The sequence below is a fragment of the Anneissia japonica genome, unplaced genomic scaffold (assembly GCF_011630105.1).
Source record: "Anneissia japonica isolate Jap-2015-1 unplaced genomic scaffold, ASM1163010v1 scaffold673_len1821605_cov196, whole genome shotgun sequence".
NCBI lineage: Eukaryota > Metazoa > Echinodermata > Crinoidea > Comatulida > Comatulidae > Anneissia > Anneissia japonica.
Window position 1 is genome coordinate 1,011,515 of NW_022717449.1, and position 25,312 is coordinate 1,036,826.

The 25,312-nt window shown below is 32.3% G+C and overlaps 1 protein-coding gene across 1 annotated transcript in view; it reads right to left on the reverse strand.

Annotated features, from left to right (window-relative positions):
- Positions 1-25,312, reverse strand: part of LOC117110245 (solute carrier family 12 member 2-like) — a 47,992-nt gene that overhangs the window by 7,450 nt on the left and 15,230 nt on the right. The window contains exons 6-19 of the mRNA XM_033252874.1: positions 21,891-22,030; positions 17,393-17,503; positions 16,884-16,995; positions 15,539-15,666; positions 10,547-10,825; positions 9,704-9,811; positions 9,276-9,399; positions 8,679-8,780; positions 6,627-6,782; positions 6,030-6,129; positions 4,812-4,923; positions 3,587-3,727; positions 2,337-2,443; positions 40-155 (exon numbers count right to left, since the gene is read on the reverse strand). Of these exons, the coding sequence (XP_033108765.1) occupies positions 40-155; positions 2,337-2,443; positions 3,587-3,727; positions 4,812-4,923; positions 6,030-6,129; positions 6,627-6,782; positions 8,679-8,780; positions 9,276-9,399; positions 9,704-9,811; positions 10,547-10,825; positions 15,539-15,666; positions 16,884-16,995; positions 17,393-17,503; positions 21,891-22,030 (1,836 nt within the window). The remainder of the gene's footprint in view (positions 1-39; positions 156-2,336; positions 2,444-3,586; positions 3,728-4,811; positions 4,924-6,029; positions 6,130-6,626; positions 6,783-8,678; positions 8,781-9,275; positions 9,400-9,703; positions 9,812-10,546; positions 10,826-15,538; positions 15,667-16,883; positions 16,996-17,392; positions 17,504-21,890; positions 22,031-25,312) is intronic.

Genomic DNA, 25,312 nt, shown 5'->3' on the forward strand with positions numbered 1-25,312 from the left:
CAGTAGATAAATCGCAAGTTACACAAAGTGAATACTAACGTTTTGGTAGATTTGATCGACCGTTTTGTTGCGCTTGCATATTAAGAGCGGCAGACACATCTAAGCCTTGTGGGAAGCGTAGGATGGCGACCCCATAGTTCAGGTCAAATGCATCACTAGTAATAACAGAGAACAAAAAATAATCACTTGTTAACATTTACTTGTTGACACTGATTTTTTAAAAAGTTTCTTTTTTATCCTAATGATATTGGACTTTATCATTACTAGTAGTTATTTATTGAGATAAATAACAGAAGAATTCCATCAAAAGGACAAAATAAAGAAGTAAATATGAATTGAGAAATAATATAAAAAAATTTAGATTTATATACACATATTGCACATTAACTTCTTAGCAATAAGAAAGAGTATGAGGTGCTATAAAACCTGCAAAAGCTGACCGAATGGTATCTACCACCACCATGATTTTGCTATAAGCAAAATGCTGCAAGAAAACACTTCAATTTCTAATGATAAATACATAAACCCTTCAGTATTATGAACAGTGAGAACACAAGCATGAGGGACTCATATGTACTTTGCTTTAAGAATCCCTACTATCAAGTCAATAGTAAACAAGCTCAAGTCCTGGGAATGAAATTTAAAAGGATCTGCAAAAGCCTGAAGGAAGTATACTATGCACCATGGTTCCAGGAAATAAAATGCTAACTCTCCTGTGAAAAATTGGCAAAGTATACTACCCAACATGGGTCCTGAGAAAACGCTAGGAGATCTTCTGCGGAAGGTTAGCAAAGTATACTACGAACCATGGGACCTAAGAATGAAATGCTGGCAGATCTACAGTAGAATTTGGGCAAAGCACACAACCTACTATCGGTCATGAGAATGGAAGGCTGCAAGGTCTCATTGAAAAACGCAATAATACAATTACATTGATAAGCTGTTAAATATTTCAGAATGCTTGTCTCTTGTAACAATAGAATAAGCTCAGAAAATGTAGCAACACTTTCAAATAGCATTTTAAACATTCTAGCATTTGCACTCTACTTATTAAAGATGGACTGCATTAATAATTAAACTCTTACGTAGCACATTTTGTGCAAATGCTTCAATCAAAATTTACAGAGAACTATTAGTCTGAAATAATAGCAAAACTGTTCATTTATTCATTTTGGCACATACACTCTTGCACTCATATTCTTCATATAACATAATTGTGATCAGTAGATGGCTTTTCTATTCAAAAGATACAAGTATTTCATTAATCAAATTTATATTACAACAAGTATACATAAAACAAAAAACACAAAATTACATTGGCAAAAAATAATTATGATATAATTTTGTTTATTTGGCAGTTTTTCTAAAGCCATGTCCAGTATACGGTCATGATGTGATGTCATCATGACCATATTTAGGTATGTCACATGTTTTTGCCAAATGAAATTTGATAGCGTGGACAAAAAAGAAAATATTATAAAAGCCTTTGTGTTGGTGTCTTGCTAATATTGCCAGTACACAAAATCCACTAAAATACTATTAGTCAAGAGATGAGTCGATTTAGTGCACATTTGTCATAATATGATTTTTGTGAGGGACATACTGTGGTACATCAAGTCTTAAGTGTTGTGAGCGATGTGCTTTGAGGTGAGAGGTCAATGACCTACTTTTTTTGACCAAATTTTACCAATATCTATATTTTAGGGCACAGCATTTGGTAACATGCATCAAAAGTATTGGAAATAGGCTCATTCTAAAGCTGAGGGATCATACTATATAGTGAATATCACTACAGGTCCAAAATATTGAGGAAAAACTCCATGTTTTTTTCCATTTTTTGGTAAAATTTTGTATTTCTATTTTGATTAATTACCAATATAATACTAATTACAAATACTTCAGATTTTTGTCCAAACAACTTTAAAAACTGCCTCTACTACATAGGATCCTATATCGAAAAGAAAAAAAATTCTGATTTTGATTCACACATACAGGTTTTAATGAGAAAATAGTGAATTTTACTCATTTTTGCACAACTTGGTTCGCATGAAATTCAGGTTCCAATGCTTTCATAAAAAAAAAACAACATATATAAATTTAACTTAGATACACACAATAAAAAGCAAGGTGCACATTACATAAAAATGGTCAGAAAAACAAAGCATAAACATTTGGTAAGGTATGGCATATGTACAGAATACTAAAAAAAAAGTATATTAAATTATCTCTTGAAAACTATATAATAATGGGATAAATTTGTTAATGAAAGAGTTTCTTGATCTATATGAATTGCAATTAAGGGTACGAGATAGTTTAGGCCCTTTGATAATACTTACTGGATAATGCCAACATAGTCAACTACATTGCTTGAAATATCTTTCCGCCAATTAGATTTGAAACCTAGAAACATGGTATTGGGCCTCAGTTTACCAAGACCACTAATCTGAAAGGGAGAAAATCCATTAAAAAAAAGTTTAATTATTAAAATGAAAAAACGTGAAATCCATTACAAGATAAAATACAATGTATTACAACGTAATTTGATTTATTTCACTTTTACATTCTGTTGATGCTTCTATTATCACACATCGTTTTTTATCAAAAGACGTATAGATAGATATAACAGCACCCTGTTAAATTTATTCATGAGCACTCACTAGCAATGATGCCAGCTTCATTAGGTGAGTCATTAAAGAGTCTGCGATACTAAGGCGAGACTTGTTTATACCTTGGTTCGCAATCTTATTTTATTTAAGATTGTCACAGGAAGGCAGAAAAAAAAAATTGTTTTCTCATTTAGCAAAATGATTTTGCCCAAACCCTGTATGTGGAGGAGAAAATAAAATTTCATCAATAAACAGTATAGTAATGAGATTAAAATCCTTTAAATTTATATAATTAAGGACGAAATATACATATCTTATTTTTGGAGATTTCAGGGGAGTGGAGGGCATAAGAAAAATAATTATAATATATTTTGTTTTAATGAAAATCTTTTTGTAGTGGAGAGTCCACTAACTGGCCAAAAATAAAATTTAATTTTTATTCAAAATCACCATTATTGACAGTCGGCAGTTTCGCTAAACAAGGTATAAAAAAAAGTTTCACCTACAGAACTATAAAAAAAAAATACATATTTTAATTGTTTAATTTAAGTATACATAAGCCTGGTTCTCACGAGAGCCCTAGTATCCAGATCGGAAGCTAATCGTTAGCGCTAACCGTTAGCACCTGCGTGATAACGCCCGATCGGTTAGCGCTAACGTTTAGCAAGCGCTATCGGTTAGCAAGTTGAGGGGCATTTCTATCATCAACCAATCACAGGTAAGCGTTTACAATTTCCAGTTTCTTATTGGCCAGTGATTCGATCATCATATTGTTGGTATCCAGATCGGGATTTTCTCGCAAGGACGCACGGCAACTAACGGTTAGCAGGATCCGGATCCTGCTAACCGTTAGCTGCCGTGTGAGAACATAGCCTAAATTTCTTAGGATAAAATATTTTCTTCACCTATTACTTCATTTGGTTTGATAAATAGAAGTTAATTTATTAGTAGCAGTAGTTGAGAGAGGGTAAACGACTCACCTGTAGTAGACTCTGTGCTCCAGACCTTAGCGATTTGGATATAATAGGTGAATAGAAGCCCTTAATTTTTTGTCTGAGTAGCCAATTAGTATGGTCATTCATTATTGAGGTCATTTGGTCACGATTTTCCTCTTGGTTACCCTGGAAACAAAAATAGAAAAAAGTTTAATGGTAAATTTCTATTTGGCAGGGTAATGGACAAAAAACAAATTACAGTGTAGTACTTTAAATTTCCAATGCGAATGTTGAATTATGGTTAAAATACATAAATAAATCGTTTCATTACCTTAAATGGTAATACATTGGCTTAACTTATTCATATTCATTTCATCATCAATCATCATCGTCAAATTATGGTCTATTATTATTCCATGCAAGCATGGGTTAAACTGTACTTGTAATGGCAGCTTTCCATTCTGCACGATTCTGTGCAAGCTCTTTTTTCAATCCCTTTGCACGAAGGTCATCTCTAATCGTGTAAGCCCAGGTTTTGCAGGGTCTACCACGTCCACTGTTACCATTAACCACAAGATGTTGGAGCCTCCTCAGCCAGTTGTCTTCATCTCTCCTTTGGGGATGTCCAAACCAACGTAAATGCCTTTGCTGTATCATATCCAGAATTGAGGTTGTACCTCATTTGAGTTCTGTATATATACACGTATTTACGTGTATATATACACGTATTTACGAATGGAGAGTTTTTTTGGTTTGTTTTCTGTTTGTACTGATGATGGGTCCATTAAATCCTTAGTTCTTCTTAAAATGTGTTGCTTTTCATCAATTTATGGCCGTTGGGGTCCAAAATCAAGGACTTTAATTCCAAAGATCTGCCTATTTGTTTACTCAGGAAGTATATTTCATCAAAGCTGAACTGGATTGTAATTTCTTACATTCAGATGGTATTTTAAATTTTTTTGCGTCAGGAGAAATAATATGAAATGATGTTTGCCCTACCTGACGTTTTATAAGTACTGAATGCTTAGTATACATTCCCAAATACTTGCAAAAAAATCTTGAAGTGATTCGGGTGGGAATCAAATCCACGACCTCCAGGTAACTAGCCTGATGTCTTAACCACTAAACTACAGAGCTTGAAGAAGCTGATCCCCAAGTAGCAGCATGTACTGCAATGTTATTCCGATGGCGTTTTGTGCGTCAGGAGAAATAACACGAAATGATGTTTGCCTACCTTTCTTACATAATAATAAATAAATAATTTACTTACTATAACAACATTTCCACATATAAGAAGACTGTTGTTTTTAGTGATATGTGATACAAAATGCACTAAAGCTGGACGGCATTCTGGTGCCCCACTTAAAATGAGGCACTGAGGTCTGAAGAAGAAAAGTATGCCAGTGTTAAATATCACATTAGTTTGCCTCCACATAAAATTATAGCAATAAAGGTGAGGTAGATAGCACTTTAAAGATTAACACACTTTAATGTAAAAATAATGAGCTTTCATTAATGTTGTAAACTAATTCATGTGAAGAAATCAGTAACATTAAGTTCACAACATAAGCAAAAGGCCATGGTTTTTTAATCGATTATTGATATATAGTTAGGCTAAAACAGCAACCCAAACTACAATTAGAGAAAATAAAAGGATTCAGCCAAAGTACATGTAATAAAATCAACTGTTTCTCTTTCATCTCTGAAGTATTAACTAAGATAGCAAATAAAAATCTACATATTCACAGTTTGTAGTTGGGCTAAAACAGCAACAACCTAAACTACTTTATAACATAATTAGAGAAAATAAGGAAAATACAAGGAAGCAACCAAAGTACATGTAAGAAAATCAACTGTTTCTCTTTTATCTCTGTGGTATTAACTAAGATAGCAAATAGAAATCTAGTAAAAACTTATGATTTAAACCATCACAGATGGTATATCTTTAATATACATTATCATATGATCCAATTCATACATGTATGAATTATCAATGCACCTAATCATTTATAACAAATAAAAGACTAAAGTAGAGAGTAGGATTGGGAGTAAAGATGCTTGACTTCACATGCAAGAGTTATGGAAATCCTGCTAAATCAAAGGTGGGCATAAAAATTGTTCAGAGGGCCAAAATGAATTTTTGATTTAACACCGAGGGCTGCACACCTAAATATTGATGCTTCTAGTGTGCTTCCAAAAACCATGCATGCTGTTATACCACTTTATTCTCGGTTTTCACTTTTATTGGTTTTGGGCCATAAAGGTGTTTTCTAGCCAAAGATGTGTGGTGGGCCGCAAACATAAGGATTTTAATTCATTTTCGCAGACCACAAAAAATAAATTACTGTCAGGCCACACTTTGCCAAACTGTGTGCTCAATTAAGATATCTTTTTAAATTTTAGAACATCTAAGTCTCATTATGAAACTTAACAACAGAAAACAATAACACTGATTTTATGAATATAATAATCAATAGTCGGATATTACCTGAATGTTTTAGTGTGTTCTGGTATAGTTAGCAATTTCACAGTGCACTGTAATGCTTGTTTATATGTTAGTGCTTGTGTTGAAGAGCCCCAGTTAATTTCTGAAAAGCCAAAAAAAAAAGGGGTTTAATAAAAATAATAATAAAACCACATCTATACAATGAGTGACATGTAAATCTCCAATTTCCACGCAATCAAATTTCCTGTGATATGCCCATATTTGGGTATGGCATCCATTATGCCCATATTTGGGCATATCCCACAAATTTTTGACATAAAATTTGATAGGGAGGACAAAGCATAAGACTTGGAATGAGGTGGTGCAAGCCAATCTTAAAGCAAAAGGCTATAAAGTGATCCAGCCCAGGAAAGATTACAGTAGAAATAATATCCATGATCAGGGATGTAGTTGGGCGGTGGTGATTATGATGATGATGATGATGATGTCATCATCATTATCAACAGAAGGATGATATTACTATGACGATGGTGATGAGCATTATTTCTATATTGTATATATTCATTTTCTATAATTGAAAATAGACAATAAGTTCTAAAAAAAAAATTGGTATATCTGTGAAAATATGAAAACCTTTACCTGGTTTTTTATGATTGACGTATAGATATAGTGCTCCTACTACCGCTACGGTAAAACACGCCGCATACCAATTAATAAGAAACATAACAGCAATACAGATCACGGACGCTAACAGTGCTACCCATTTATTATAATATTTAAAAGCAGGACGCCAACCTATAAAAAGAAAAGAACATTTTAATAGTTAAACATAGCAATAAAATTATAAAATAATTTATGCATATATATAATATTTATACATAGCATTTATATAGCATATAAAAAGAAAAAATATTTTAATATTTATACATAGCAATACAATTATATAATATTTATGCATATATATAATATTTATACATAGCATTTATATAGCATATAAAAAGAAAAAACATTTTAATATTTATACATAATACATATATATAATACTTATAGATATATATAATATTTATACATATATATAATATTTATACATATATATAATATTTATACATAGCATTTATATAGCATATAAAAAGAAAAAACATTTTAATATTTATACATAGTAATACATTTATATAATATTTATACATAATACATATATATAATATTTATACATATATATAATATTTATACATAGCATTTATATAGCATATAAAAAGAAAAAAACATTTTAATATTTATACATAGTAATACAATTATATAATATTTATACATATATATAATATTTATACATAGCATTTATATAGCACACAAATCTCTTATTATCTATATCAACACTGAGGTTTATGGAGTAGAGCTGATATTAGTAGTGAGAAGAAATCCTGGTAGATTTGAAGCCAAGATTCTGGTATTGGAAAGTGAGATCCTTAATCACCACACTACACTCTGATGAATGAGTAAATCCCATTAGAATTCAGAAGTAGTTGCACCATGTTAATTATATAGACTGATGATTATTATCTAACTTGAATTATCCCCTTTGGATTGAGATGTTTGCAGATTGCACTCAGCTGCTTTCATCCACCAGGGATAATGAGAATCAGAAGCAGTTGAAGACTGATTGTGAAAATTGCCATTTCAAAATTAGGTATCATTATAATGCCTGATGTCTGGATGCTATGATCATATTTGAATAGCGATATGAAATAAATGCATCGTAAAACCCATTTATACTACATGATGTAATTTGTATTACGTATAGGCATACCCTCATGACCATTTAGTTACAATAATGTACCGTACATTTGTGAATATTATTATTCATCCAGGTAAGTATAATATATAATGCAAAAGTTACTAGTAAATCCTTTGATGGATCCTGGATTGGAAGCGAAATATTGTCATGAAATATTTCCAGTAGAACAGATTTATTTCTTTACATTATATAATAATTTACCATGTTTTTCTCATTGTCAGTGTTTTTTCTGTCAAGTTTAATGCACATAGAAAAGGCTAGAACATGCTGTTGCAAGTTGCACTTTAATACAAATTGAAATTAACTGTGCATTATACATTTTATTAATATCATAGAAAAGTGATAACAATTTTATTAGTAATATTATAAAACTGGAAATGATTATAAACCACAAGCTTTGTCTGCAATACTGAGTTTCATGAGACAAATATATTATGTGACATGGTCATATATAGACATGATCATGTTCACATGGGCAAACTTACAGGTGTTTGTCTTGAAAGTGGAGGCTTTAGTGTGATTGGGAGAATGCAAATATGGGGGCTTGCCATTCCAAAAACCAGAGTATGGTTTCTAATTATTAAACTGAGTAATTAGCATAGGAATGTGGCAGTATTGTATACATCTACGCATACATTGTGGCAATAGTAAGTAAATTCCAGTAAATAGCATATCATTTTAAAGCTTATATTGTGGAGAATATGATTATAATAAAAAGTTAATTTTAATTGGTTGGTCACTAGTGCTGGTTTTGGCAAGGCATGCGCCATATCACATCTATATATGAACAAAATGGCACATATTTTGACACATATATCTGGATGCTGATGGCTTTAGAGTGATTAGGAGAATGCAAATATATCCTTGTTTTATCTACTCAAGTATCCATCAACACTTACCTGGTGTTTTTGACAATGATGCCGAGAAACACGAGAAGTTGATGAGGGCGTAGGAAGCCAAGAAGAAATTGGATATGATTGGAGCAATAGCATTCAGTTCACCTGGAAGGAAATACAACCAATATCTAAAATAATGAAACAAGTAATTCAAACTGAAATATTCTTCAAACTACTATATTAAAAGCAGAATTATCCTTGTTTAAAATAGAAATTATCATCTCTCAAATTATTTGAATTAGAATCATCATCTCAGATTTAAAAATAAAATGACCATCTCACATTGAAATAAGAATCTCAAATAAAAAAGGATTACCATCTTGCCGTAAATTTCAATCAAAAAAATAATCTCACAAATACTTTGAGTTAAGATGAGCATCTCACAAATAAACCACAATGACCATCTCAAAAATAATTTGAATGAAAAACTAGACTGATCATCTCACAACTTAAATCAATCTTCTCACATAGCATCACACAAAATTTAGATATGACACTTGATACCTTCAGATAAGAATGGATTATAATAATAATCACGCAAGATAATATCATTCATAAAAATAAAATAATGCATTAACCATGTATGCCTAAAGGACTTACCAAGAGCAATGAAGGCAAGAGCAATGAAAAATGTTAAGACATATGCCCTCTTAGGCTCATCTGTTGGGCCTACACCTTTAGCAAAGAACTTGGTTTTTGGAAAGACATTATCCTTACAGACAGCCTGTGAAGAAAGAACAAATAAATTAGTTAACAATGTTTCAACTTTGACAATCCAACCATGCATCATGCATCCACGCATGTTATCAATTAATTCACCAAAGCCGTATTTAATTTCACTTTTGTCTGTATGCCCATATATAGTCATATATGGTCATGATGTGACGTCATCATGACCATATTTAGGAATTTCACGTCTTTGTCAAGTCAAAGTCAAATTTGATAGTCTAAACTTGGCTTTATAAAAGGAAATATTAATGAGGCATATTTCCTTTATCACACATTAATATTTTAATGCAACCCTTCACCTGAAACACTTTTGGTGCACTGACTAAACTTGCGAGAGCGGAGGACAGTGTGGCAGCGAAGATACCGGCGATGATAAATGGTGCAAATGCCGAGATAATGTACGCAGCCTAAATTCAAAGATAAGACTTACATCAGTACAAAAATTATAACATATTGTAATGAAAGACTTCAGTAACACATAAACACAACATGAATCACGGTCTTGAAATTAATAATATGTCAGTACTATTATAGAAGCAAATTACGCCAAAGGCCTCTTTAGGCTTCAACAACCTGATCACCGATGCTTATTGAGACATACTGTAACAAATGCAATATAATTGTAATTAATGTATGTGTACTGTTTTTATTAGATTATGCTCTATATGGTGGTGTATCCGTGACACATATGCTGTGGTCATTCTTTTTAAATGTTCTTTTTATATGTATTGATAATACAGTGGTAAAGTGTAGAACATAATCCAAATGTAACTGTACATAATGTTCATGTACATAGTCTAGATGTACAGTTAAAAAAACAATATCACAGTACTAAACAGATAACTTAACAGATAAATAAATTCATAGCAATAGACAACACTTTGCAATAATGTGAGGAACATCTTACGCAATTATATCTAATGGGACACACCATTTATAATAATCAATATTTAGCTTATTATAAATTTATGAGTGAAAGGTTAAAATTTAAATATAAACCAGAAAGATAAAATCAAATCATCTTTTTAAACATATTTAAAGAGAAGCTATATTGAATCGAAATAAAGTATATCATTTTAAATAACACACATTTTTATAATAGATCGTGTTTAAGAAAGTATGAATTAACCATGAATTCTCACCTGCAGATCATTCAACAAGCCATACTCGCACGCTTTTCCGGCGCCACAGATCACAGCGGTGGAACTGGTGGTGGCGATAGGCCCGCTGGTGGGGATAGGCATACTGGTGGCAAGTACAATACCAGAAGTTACTGCATCAGCCACTGGAAAGTAATCCGCTATGTTTCCGGATGCTTCCCTGACCATAACGGCACCGAGCAACCAGACCAGGCCGATATATACGACCGACGTGATGCCGATGGCTAGAAGCGTCCCCTTGGGTATAGCCTTCTGAGCATCCTGTTAAGTGGAGATTCATACATGAAAATTTAACCATTGCAAAAGTGTAGTAGATTAACAAATTACTGAAGCTATTCTTTAAATTACACATCACAGACCACTGATATGGCTGTTTGCCAACACCTCTATATATATATATATATAAGATGTGTATAAGAGACAGGTGATTAGGAGAATGCAAATATATCCTTGTTTTATCTACTCAAGTAAGACATATTTATTACTAGTTAGTTTCGTGCTACACATACATGGTGCAGCACTCTTCAGATAAAATAGTCTAATTTAGACAATGCCTCAATGCACTTCACATTACTACCCCGGTCATTGGATCAAACACATATGGAACACATACTTAGCTCCCTGGGGAGAATTCCATAATATTGCAGCTAGTAATCAGTGCAGTTGTGTTCGAACCTACCAGGTACCCAATTGTACTCCTGGTGGAGAGAAGCAACCGTTGTAGATAAAGTGCCTTGCCCAAGGACACAAGCAATTTGCACAAGAGTTCCGAACCTCCGGCCTCGAGGTTGGGAGTCCAAGCCACAACCGATGCGCCAACCACTTCCACTATATATATATATGTATATATATGTATCAAATATTATCAGCAGAGTGCTCGATGGTAATGTACACACTATATAATTTTAATATCTATGTATAAAACTATTCATAATATTGCTCACGCATCCATTTCAGAAAATATTATTTTAGGGTTCTCTAGAGATAAGATATTGGATCAATTATATAGAGTGTGCAACCACCTCACTCCCTGGGGATAATTCCTAGTGATGCAGTTAATTTAGCAATGCTTAATTTAAATAACTGTCTTGTCCAAGGACACAAGCAAAGTGACCAACATTGATCTGGAAATGTCACAACCCCTGGGCTGCAAGCTTAATATATTACCCTAATAAATAGGTTCATTGGATGTGAAGTATGTTTAAAATAAAGTATATAAAATTTTGTTCCAATAGGATTTAATTCCTCCTACATTTAAAGTCTAACTTCTATCCCCCCACCCAACTCTTCCACATAATTAAAAAAAAAGAATGATTTTAACAATAACATTACCCCCTCTAACTTACTATTTTATGCGAAAAAAACTCTACTCATAATCTGTCCATATATATGGGTATGATATGACATCATCATGTCCAACTACAATTGTGCAAATCACACAAATTGATCATAAAAACTGATAGTGTGTACACAATATGTTCACTTTTTCAAAAACAAATATAGATTTTTGATGAGAAAGGATTTTTATACATCTGGCCTTATACTGTATTTGACATTGGAACGGAAAAAAAGTCCATAGCTCTCAATAACCTCACACAAATTGGAAACCATATCACAATTGTAATGAAAGGATTAATCTGAACGTATTCTGGTTAAGGCGTCATTCTCTATGGTACTTACAACAATGATTGTTAGTGAATCCAATACACAGAAGCATTATCCTTAATACATAAGGTAAAATTAATCACTCTTTAGAATAGCTTCTAGTATCAACACGTTTATCAATAGTGACGGAATAGAAATTTCAATTATAAACAATGTGGACAACCATCATCATCATAGGGACAGAGGACACCCATAACAACAAGATCTGATTTATCTTTTTGTTAATTCTTAGCATGGTAATGATGAATTATGTTTCAGCATTAGCTATGATCGGGCATCTAAATGGAATAAATTTGGTTACGTATATCAAACTGCAATTTTAGAAAGCACTGAATTTAGTAATTACCGTAGCTAGGTTAAAATATTTTTTAATTTAAGTATATATGACAATATTTTCTAAATAGCATTTTATATTTGCATTTAATTGTTTTAAACGCAACTTTGCCAGGGACATATTTCATGCGGCAGTCCACGTGTCCTAGCACATCATCCTGGATTTCCTGCAGAATATGAGTCAATTGCCACAAAATATGATCATGTGTTATTAATCTGAATTTCCCTTATATAGTTCATCTTGAGCACCATGATTAGTCATAGACCAGTAAACCTTAAAAAATTCTCTATAATGCGCACTATATTGACCATTACTATAATATTATTGTAATGAACTATCATGCCTATATCATTAAAACAAATGCCACGGATAGGATTTGTTTACTATCAAATATGAATAAAATATGAGCTATACATTTATAATTCATTAAGATCGTGGATTGTAAAATCTGAAAACCACATAAAATCTGTCTAAAGTGTTTATCTGTCCAAAGGGACAGATAAACACTTTATAGACATTTTACTTACAAACTACTTATTAGCTGATCCCCTTCCCCTCTCCCCTCCAATCATATCCCCACTAGCACTGCCACTGCAGACTGTGAGTTAATCTCCATTTGTACAGGTATCTTTACATGTAGAGACTTTGTACAACATAGGGTCAAAGGTATTTCTTGCAAAAGACTGTATAACTATTTCAACCCTCCAGCAACAACAGAAGGAATGTAGATGAAAGGAATTGAACAGAAGACCCAAAGGCTCTGTCCGTCTGCCTGTTTCTTCACCTATTTGTAAGTGTCATGCTGTTTATCTGTACGTCTGCGAGTTTGCGACAGTTGCTAGTTTCCTATCAAACTCGCAGATACGCAATACATGCACAGTATTCCCTAATGAAGACAGCTGGCAAATAATACTGTATCCCTCTTGTAATGTCTTCAATGCTTACAGTCAATAAAAATCGTTTATTTCTAAGACTTTTGCACAAAAGTATTGTTTAGTTTCTGCTACTCAAAGAAGATATAGTTTGAGAAGGTTATAATCTATTATTTATCTAATCATCATGGTTATATAACTTGAGGACATCTGCATGGCAATAATAATAGAAAAAAAACAAAAAATAAGAGTAATGTAATTACAATAATATTTAAGGCATCTTGAATAGTGCATCTCTTATCTAAAAATATATTAAGCTTTATAACAAATATTAAAGAGCTGCTCAAGGAAACTTTCCTAACAAAAAAGCAAGAAATCAATGAAGATGCAAACAAAAGGGAAAACAAACAAAATAACAGTATTTCTCATATTGAATTTTCTCAGGCTGAAGGGTCAACCTGTTAACAAATACATTTCTATGCAATTGTTCATTCACCTAAAAAAACGATAGATCCAGTCATCTCCCTTTTTTTTTTCTACATTCAAAGGTTTGTTTTCTTAGCAAACCACAAGAAGTGACTTGCAGTTCTTCATTCATGATTGGTTTGTGAATAGGTTGTTCTTAAAACTTCCACATAATCATAATAAACACTAAGAATTAGTCTTCAAAGATACTACATGTCCTCCATAAAGTTGCTACATAGTAGCAAGAGCATTTTCACCGCAATCCTTGCACTGCATAGCTGTACCCGATGCAATTGGAACGCTCCCGATTCCACTGGCCAATCAGCATTGACAAAGTGCCAGCGATAGCGAGTATCGATTTTTAAAGAATCCAACTCGAAATTACAGAATTAAACTGGACACTTACTGCATCGTAAATTGGTCGTACAACAAATCCAACTCCACTCTATGTGAGTGCTAGATAACGCAACGCCGTCTTTGACTGTTGGATCGTCATTAAAAACGATCCACAGGATTGCATCATCAGCCAACGACCATCGGGTACACACTGCCACATATCTAGGTCTATCTTATTCATGCTTGATTATCCACTTTATGGCTTACAGTAGTTCCAAAAAAATTCAAATTACCAACATGTTTTGAAAAATTAAACCACTGCTAATTATTCAATAATTAATTCTAAATTGTGGAAAACTTTAATTGACTATTGATTATATATAGATTGTGATTAACAAAAATCATTAAGTTTCTAAGGATTTTTCTAGAAATTTTTTGACATTCGCTGCTTTGTCATGACATGACATACAGTTGATTAAAAGAGATTTTTCTTGTAAATTATGTCTCGATGTCATCACATTAAAGAGCAAGCCGTCAAATGGCAGCTGAGACAGGTAAATTCCTACCTAATTACGACGATTCATTCTTGATGTATATTGCCAATCAGCAGCATACAGTACAGTCAAAGCATTTACTTAGAAAAGTGTGTGGTCATGAATAATTAGACTTTCATGGTTTGATGTTGCTGCTGCCTTACATTTAATTTAAAGTTGCTGATTATGATTTAGATAATGATAAAGATTATGAATTAAATTATGGAAATATTTATGACTTAGGTTATAATTATTTATGATTAACATAATGATGATGATGATAATTATGTTCCTATAAGTGGCGAATTTTGTATTTGCTATCAGCTAGGACAATTAATTCATTCGTTCACTTTTATTTCAGATAATGTCCATATACAATACAAAAATAAATGCAAGTACAAGTATATGAATGCAAGTACAAGTATATAAAGTACAGAAAATGGCAATAAAAAAAAGTGGAAAGTGGAAATGACTGTTGTCTGTTCATAATAAAGGATACTACCTATCATGTAGCCTTGAATCGAAAAAAATAAATAAATATAAGAATAAAAATGATTAAAAAAGTTGTTAAAAAGATTTTTATGAAAGAAATTAGAATACAGTAAAGGCAAATATGGTCTGCCATGGAATTCAAAACAGAAACCTTCTGAGCACAATTTTTAAGAACAAAACTTTACATACTAAAAACTTGATAAAAAACATTCTCCAGCTCTTGACAATTATTTTGATTATTATCACTACACAGACTAGGAAAAAACTCATAACTTACACGCAAATCACCGGATATGTTGGCACCTGCCAAGATCCCAGTAGCAGCCGGAAAGAAGATGGAAAAGATGGAGAAGAAACTTTCTCCCACTGTGTATGCAGGCTTAAAGTTTTCTTTAAACGTCCCAGCTAATTAAAAATAAGAATATGGAGCATTATGAATCTAGGATAGTGCAAATGGAATATGTATATTTCAATCATTTCATTTCACATATTAAACTTGGAATAAACACTGAAAAGTTCACAATTGTTCGGAAAATTCAAATTAGCTTCTGTTTTGCATGATTTCTTGAGCGTTCATCTTGAGTTCGCTTCAATCTTTTGGTTTTATTATTCATGATTTAAGCTGCAACAGTGATATTAGGAAGTCAGAATTGACAAAGCTGGAACAATTACTCAAGAAATCATACAAAGCAGAATCTGATTTGAAATTTCTTAATTTCACATATTCCTGAAAAAGCATACATAAGCACATAGACAGAAGTAAAGTGAGATCTCTGGCTGAAAAGTATTAAAGAATGTGACTCAAGTAGCTGTCCGAGGCCAGTTTAATAAGATACAATTGATTACGCTACATTTGGCACTATACAACTTCTTGTTTACACATCTTTACTAGAAAGCACGAAAGTAAGAATTTCCATTCTGAATGTTAATGTGAGTTAAATTGCAAATATATTTTCATTTACTGTAGCCTACATTTATTGAGTCTAATGCCTAAATGTATAATATTTTCCACATGATAACAATGAATCTGTTACGAGATCCTACATTAAAGAATAATTCCATCACATTTCTGCAATCTAATAACTAATATAATTACCACGGTTGATACCAAAAATGTGATAAATGAGAATCCGCGAATCATAAGAAACTTGAAACACATGCCAACAACGACCAAGCATACAAAATTTCTCATTCTACAGTGCACCATGTGCATTGTGCAATCAGTCACAGCTGAGATACGATGTCAAGAGTGTACTTGGGTGTCAAACACACCAGTGTGTCGAACATCACTGCATTAATGTTGTGTGAACATACTATCAACCTCTATCAACCTATACACTGGCTTTTATAAAAACTGTCCATACATGCTCCAAATCTATTATATTATACATCAAATAACTTGATCCATTGATAATATGAGCTGAAAAACAAGCATTAAAAAAACCTTTTGCATCTTCTTGTACTTTCAAATACACATGACTAGGTCAAATGTCAATACAGCAATCTAGCCTATTACGACACCTATAAAATAAATGACCAAAATAAATATTACGCAGTAAAGAACATTCCTTACAATAATAATAAGTATTGAATACTCAAGTAATATAATACATAAATCTTACCATTAAAACCTACAAAGCCTTTGGCAATCTCATCGTGAGTTGGTGGAATCGCTGAACCAATTAGAAGTACGATGATGGAACAAATTAGGATGACAAGAAGAATCAACTGGGCCTATAGAGAACATTTGAAAACAAAATAATATTTTCATTGATATATTGACATAAGTTTTTATATACAGTAGATACATATAGAGATGTAGGATATATCAAAATGCATACGTATCTTTTACTTTGATTACTTATGTATTTTTTTTTTTTTTTAGAAATCAAGGAATTCTGATATTTTACCTTGCATTTTTTTTTTACATTTTTAGGTAGCCATGTAAATGGTATGGTCAGGAATATCCAAAACAGATACAGAAGCCTTATTCAGAGGAAACTCCTATTAGGCAGCCACATTGTTTTGGTCATTGAAGTGTCCTCTTCTCATGAATTCAGAATGGAATTATTTTGCAAACACTGTTACAAAAGTTTTGAGGTTAAAAAGTGAAAAATGAGCGACTTCTTACCCGTGCTTCCCATGCCATGCCTATCATTGTTATACCGAGACAGACAACTAACGTAGTCACGCCAATTATACGCACATCATTGATCTCATCAACCAAAATTAAATTATTATCCTACAGAGGAAAAAAAAAACAGAAACATGTTATTTAAGACAAAAAGGAATGGTTAATTTTTAAATTCATCAGTGTTATACAATATTTGAAGAATGGTAGTTAAAATACTTGCTTGTTGAAATGCATTATCTCCTTGTGATAACAGCACATTTCTTTCTAAAGGGGTCACATGCTGTTGGTCGCACATACAAAAATATTTACTACCATTAGGGTACTGACGTTATCTGTTATAAATTACAAATTAATTCATACAAGCTATTTATTACTAAAATGATAAAAACTGACTTGGAAAATGTTTTAAACCATAAAGGCTCACTTGAGACACATCTGGCCCAAAACAGAAAGAAATGGCATGAAATAGTAAAACGCACTATGTCAAACAACGATGAAGCATAAAGATGATGAGATGAATTTATTACTTAAATAAATGAAAAACCATTGCAATCTAATCAATATTTAATTACACTGTGGACTGCATGTTGATTTACGAGATATTCATGTAGATATATATTCACTAAATATTCTTATAGAAAATCCTACTGTTTGTACACCCAAGGACCACACATTAGTTTGAGAATTGCACATTCACTACTTCTCATCGGGTATCCAGGAATTTCCAATGGGAAAGGAGAGGGGAGGAGGTCTTAGAAAAAAGGCACCATAGAGTATGGTAAAGATGATCCTCAAACAATATTATCATTAAAAATGCAATATTATCTATTTAGGACCATTTTCTGTTTTATGTTAAGTACTCCCACACCTTTGGTGTATACAGTGACTAGTGGAAGATCCTGATCAATAACTAGAAATTGCAAATTGCAAGTGAAGTGCTGTGAAGTACAACTGCATATAAATGTTCTTCGAACAAAATTATTTATGTGATCAAGTGAAAATAATGAATAATAAAAATATAACAAATAATATGAGACACGACCCATTATCTATATTAGAACACTTCTCATTGGGTAACAAAGTCCTAATTTTTCATTTTTGTCAAAAAGTGTCTATAGTGGTGAATTATGGTTTAGGTTTTTTTTAATAAAGTTTCAAAAATTTCTATGTATGTGGAAAATGTAGTTGATTACCAAAGGTTACAATTTTTATTTTGAAGACTGCATGGTCTAGGAAGTGTACATTTTTTTAGTCTAGTCTAGCTAGTCTAGAGTAGAATAAGGCTAGCGCGACATGCGGACGTTGGTACGTGTTGGTTAGTCTACAAACGTCGCCTAAAGTAATTGATTTTACCAGGCAGAACAAAATAAGGAAACTCCGCTTTTCAGTCATCTTAAGCCCTTGTTTTTTGACAAGCAATGACCTTTCAGAGGTCAAATTGCTGTCAAGAATATGAATTGGCTGCTTCGCAGCAATAACCAATAACCAATATAGAACCACAGATAGGAGAGGCTCTCCAAACTGATTTAGATTGGGAAACTGTAACTGAAACTAGGGAAGAGGTCAAGTGACTCATCTTAGAACTACAATCTGTCTGCTAGGGACACTTTCTGTCTGACTTTTTTTCGTTGTAAAACAACTACCCAGAGTGATGACTACGCAAAGACTAATGTCACGAGACCAGCAAGGAAAATAGTTTAATCTCCAAAATTCCCATGACTACCATTTTCTCTAGGCCTCTGTGTTATAGTACAATAAATTCATAAAAGGAGTATAACAGATTGGTGTTACTATGAGAAATGCCAAACCTTACAAAGGTGTTGGCAATAAGGCAAAATGCCAATACTTGTTTATACCCATAACATTCCATCCATTCAAATACGCTTTTTTTAGTCTAGCCATGGAAGTATAGTTTTATACCACTATGGTCTGCCATATTGCAATGAGTTTATAATCCTTTAACAGTAGTAACTCATTAACCACAGCATGGAACCATCTATGTGATGATTTAAAAAACAGTAAATGTTATTTTCAGACCTACACACATAGGAAGTGGAGTTGTTTTCGTCATGAGCAAAAAAGAGGGGGCTCTAAATTTTCAAAAATAAAATTGGAGAAAAAAAATAAAATTATAATCAAATTTAAGTCTAAGAATGCCATTTCCGGTCCACTAGAGATGCTATATAATCAAAAATTTTCTTGCCTCAGTCCCAACCATGGTGACGCTGAAGTGGGTGGACCCTCTATCTGTGAAAGCCCCTCCCTGGGCCCCTTTCAAATTCTTGGATCCGCCACTGACATTTTTTTTTAAAGCTAGGAATAATTCTTGAATTGTAAATGATTCCATTCAAGCTACATGTTTTCCATTGTTTTGTGATATGGCTCGATTCAGCTGATTGATTATTGACATACAAATCGGGTGGGATTGAGTTACAATATCATTATTACACTGTAGTTGAGTAACTGTTGGTGAACAAATCTAGATAGCTAGCTCATTTATAGGAATAGATATTTAGCGACAAAATATGAATACACACGTACAATTAAAGCATTTAATTACTCATTTAAAAGGATTAAGACGTTGGCTACCAGCGAGGAGTATACTCACCCACAGAGTGTTACTGAGGGAAGAGCATACTAGCATTTATAACTTTATTCGGGGAAGATACACCTAGACGATAATGTACAAATGACGTATGTATGTTTGTTGTGTTATGTTGCCCGTAGTACACTCAAATGGTACAAGTGGGGGCGCCCTTTGAACATATAGCAACCCATGCAAAAAGTGGATGAGATAACTCGCACTTGGCATAGTCAATAAAAACTGCTATCACAGAGCCGTCAACGAGTTTACTCACCTCCTAATATTTTCCACCAATTTATTAAACACATCATTTTGATGATATATGACTAGATAAAAAGTTCAAAAAAGTATGTTTGTACATGTAAACTTGTTTTGCGGGAAGGAACTTTAAAAAAGGTCTAGCAGTCAGCGTGTTAAACACATCACAAAAATTTAAGTTTTCTCTGTTTCACAGCCTTTTTTACTACAAACCTCATTTTAATTGCCTACTAGTCAATTTAGTCTTCAACTTAAAGTTATAAAGTCACAGCTAATATAACAAACTAAGAAATTGCATTTATTAGCTCTACAGAAATAGTTTTCATATGACATACAAAAAACAGAATTATAATACCGGTATTCTATCACTTTCACATCTTCTACTTTCCTGAGAATAATAAAATCAAGACAAGTTTATATTTAGCATTAAGGCAACATACAAGGAATATTAATTCTAGTTGTTTACTCCACAAGAATTTAATTTCTTCTTATTTTACTGTGATTGTCTTTATTATATCGATGGATAACAAACATTTAGTAATGACCTAGGACAAGACTTCTTTGAATCAACAACAGGAAATTAGATTTAGAAAAATCATAAGGTATGAGATTATTTAACTTTACTGCTTCTTTTTATCACTTCATTTGAGTCAAAGATTTGAAATTTTCTACAAAAAATATAAATATCTTATTTTATCTGGTAGCAGTTTGGGGCAGCAGGAACAGTTTGATTTTCCAACATCGAGGTTGTGGTTTTAATCCCCCACTGTGCATTTCACTTGTGTACTTAGGTAAGGCACTTTACCTGCATTGCTTCCCTCCACCAAAGAGTACAAGTGGGTACCTGGTAGGGTTAAATGCCCAAATGCATTGATGTAGCTGCTGCAATGTTATCGAATACACCCCAGGGAATTTTTGTTCTATAGGTGTTTAATTCAACAATGTAATGACAATGTGAAGTAGATAGATACAGGGCTTAAATATATGTGCTATATAAGTCTATTATTAATTATTATTAATTATCTATTTATGTAGAAAGTCAATCTAAAATGTTGTCCTGAGGAATTACTCCTTCTACAACTTATAGGCTGCTTTATAGTGTCATATATATTGGAAGTAAAATAAAGTAAAACACCAGTAAAGGAAATATAAAAATGTGGTATTTAAATAAATGAATTGACATCTCTTAGAGTCCCTACATTGAATATGCAGAAAACGACTTCTGTTACCATGGCAGTAAGCTATTTCAGTTAATGAAATCATTATGTAGAACTAGGTAACCTTCACACATTAGATACTGACATGTGAAATGATTTATCTGTTTCTATGTTTTAATAATGCAAGGTAATACTTTGGTATTTTAAGTACTCAAAATAATGACGCAATCTCTAGAGGTCATGACAACCAGATATAACTCAACACTTTCCATCATCTGACACCCACTATCAATTATCCCATATTAAATGTATCACACTTATTAAAAATTATATGATGGTAAAAATTCAATGAGAGCGTTCCATTGGTCATTTAAATGATTATAATATTATATTAAGTTATCAACGATTTACAGACTTTATAATTTACAGAAATGCATAAATATAACTCATTTTTATATCATTCCTAATATTGATAAAAATAAATGAAGCCTCTTACATGTAGTAAATCTCTTGTTGTTTCTGAGAATCCTACAACATACATAGCAACAGCCACAGCATTGGCTAAGGAGAATATTAGTCCAATCGAACCACCAAATTCCGGTCCTAGACTACGAGATATCATGTAGTAGGCGCCACCTAGAAAATTGAAAAGAAAAAAAGAAGTAGAGTATGAAACTTTAATTACTTATTATTGACATATCCTATGAATATTCTATTAATTTAATAATAAACAATAGACCAGTTGTTTTAATCTAATCATAAACATGTAAGTGATGTAATTTTTTATTTTTGTTTAGCCAGAGAATACTGGGATTTTATTTTTCATCTAATTACAAAATATTACAGTAATTACCTCCGCCAAGGAGTTTATGTATTAACTGCTGTCTGTCTGTCTGAAAATTTGCCTGAATATAACAGGCGATACAATTATTTTCTTGTGGGTATTCTGCAGCACTCAAGAAAACAATGTGCCTGTATATAATGGGTGATTCCATTATTTCATTGAGGGTATGCTGCAGTTTCACCAAATAATTATACGCATCCTATGTATTATTAGTACTGTATTCAGGCACATGGTGGAGGTATGTACTCTATGGAGTGACTGTCTATAGTTAGAAAGTGATTTGCTCAAAGGCAGCCAATTATGTTCCTTATTAATGCTTACTAATGCACTCAAGCATAAAATAGCCCCCACACCAATATCACAACACGCACCCACAAACATTTCCAAATACTAGAAAATATCACAATACAGACTACTAATAAACTATGGCAGTCAATAAAAAAGAAAATTGATTTAAGACAACAGTCTATTTTTTTCTACTACACATTCCATTTCCACGCATTCAATCAGTATAGTATAACAACACACACCCACATAATCATTACAATATAATGACCACATAAATACTGAATCACAAACTTCACCACACACACCTACATAAACATAACACAAACCAACACAATGCTGTAAGTAATGACATCAAACTAATTTTGTTATGTGTTATATTAATTTTGTTAATAACAAGGCTCTAAATTACTATATAATAATTCAAAAGTAACTATAATAACAATTCAGTAACAATTAGCTAAAATAGTTTAAAATTAAAACATGAAAACTACAGAACAAAAACAGAATAAAGAACTGATTAATTAGTGAGACAATGCGAGATGATAATGATATCATGCAGCAGAGCAGGTCCTTATGTGTTAGGTTGAATATTTATTAATTTTGAAACAATTTATTAATTGTTCTCTTTTTGCAAAATGTTACATTTTTAGTTCTTTTCTGTACTAATTTCTATTACATTACTTTATGGTCCAATTACAAATGTAAAACTACTCATGACTTACTACATGTGTTTTATAACAACTCACTCAGGATGTTGTTACACCGACCAAAGCACTGTGTTCGTTTCTTTAGGATTTCTTTCATTTTATGAATTAGTCACAGTTTTTGGAGCCAGATAGCTAACTGAAAATGGAATGAGCTATTGTACTAGCCATGATATAGACTTTTTAATATTAATGACTGTTATTATTTTTGTCCTGTACTATGGACTGATATGTCTGAAATAAAAGTATTACAATATCATTTATAAACAACTCACAAATTTTAATAGAATACATATAAGTGTACTCTATGTCGTCATTGTGTATTCTACTACTATAATAGTTAGCTCTCATGATTTGGCTTGAACATGTTAATACAGATGACAGCAGTCACTGAATACTCTTTAAACCGCAATCCTAGATTCCGCATCAGCCGTCGATCTCCGGCTCATTGCAAATGAACACAAATAATTACATATCATATACATCATCTGCCTTTGGGCATTTTGATAAGCCTGAATGACAAAAATGGTATGGAATTCAAAGTCACCTACTCCAAATGACGTGAATTGTAAGCTCAATTTTTCTGGTACACATACCACAAGTTATTAGTATGTTATTTTAAAAAGTATATGATTTTTTTAAAAATTTGATATGCATATGGTAGTATCTAAAACTCATACTGTAGTTCATTGAGTATGAGCTTGTTATTGAAGATGACATTGGGCCAATTATGGAAATGGTCTTATAACAGGAGAATCCATTTTCCAAGCGCCCTCACCTCCCCTCCCCCACAAAAAATGGTGGTTCAAACTGACAGCATGTCATATAATATGTAGGAATGGCAAACCAAATGACTATTTCTCCACACTGCATACTGTACTGAATTAAATGTCAACCTTTTCATGCATTTCACCCCTAAAATTAGTATTTGTAGAATTCAACTGAGCTACTCATTCAAATTCAAATTTTAAAATTGAGCAACTTATGGAATAGATTGCAATAAATCCATACCACACTGCAACAGTCAAAATGGTGGGAGATGATTGATTTCTACATTACTGAATAGATAAGTTGAGAGAATCACAGGGCTAGAAATTTACTTTTTCAGCCACTAGCAAACTATTGATAAAATGTGCTAGTTGTTAAAAATGTAACTAGCAAAATGAGCTTCTCAACTAGTAAAATATATTGATACCAACTCAACATATTATTTTCGTAAAATAAATTGTATGAAAATAACTAATGATGTACTTCTATAGATTTGTGTGTTAAATGTTTTAATATAATATTTTCTGTTATGGTGAGTGTAGTACAATAAATATCACAAAGAAATAGCCAAGTGAGTATAAAAAATCGATTTCTATACCTTGTACATTTATTCACTTCAGTGTCAGAAAATGTTTAATATGAAGAAAAAAAAATCATGATACAAAATAAAAATTTAATATTATACTTAATTTATTTTTAAAAATAAGTTAAGTTTATCATTCATTTAATTTTTATTTTGTATCTGTGATTTTGTTTTCATATTAAATATGTACTGCTTATTGGAATTTTTCAAAATAATATAATTATAAATAAAATTTATTTTATATTAATTTTATATCATATTATTTTGAAAATTTAAAAAAATATACTTGTTTATTGTCACACCCTCAGAAATATTCAGGGGCAGGGGGGAGTTTTTTTTTTTTTTTTGCCAGACTAGCCTTGGCCTAGATAGCCTAGGCAGGCTTAGCTAGGGGCTAGGCCAGAGATTTCAAAAACTGCATTGGTAGCAAGCCAAATCTTTGACAGAAAAAGGCCATAACAGAAAATCAATTTTACATAAAAGATTTGTTTGTAAAATATTTATTTTGATAGGCCTTGGTCTTTTAAAGCTGAGGCTAGACGTTTTGTTGGCGGCCGCTGCTGCAGTAGTAGGCCTAGCCTAGGTTAGGAGGTCTACTACTAGAGTACTAGGCCTAGCCAGACTAGCTAGGCTAGGGTCTAGTAGGCTAGGCATAAAACATCTGCCAATTGAAGCCTAGGTTGTAACCTATTATTTGTCTAAGCTTCATAGTAAATTATTATTATCATATC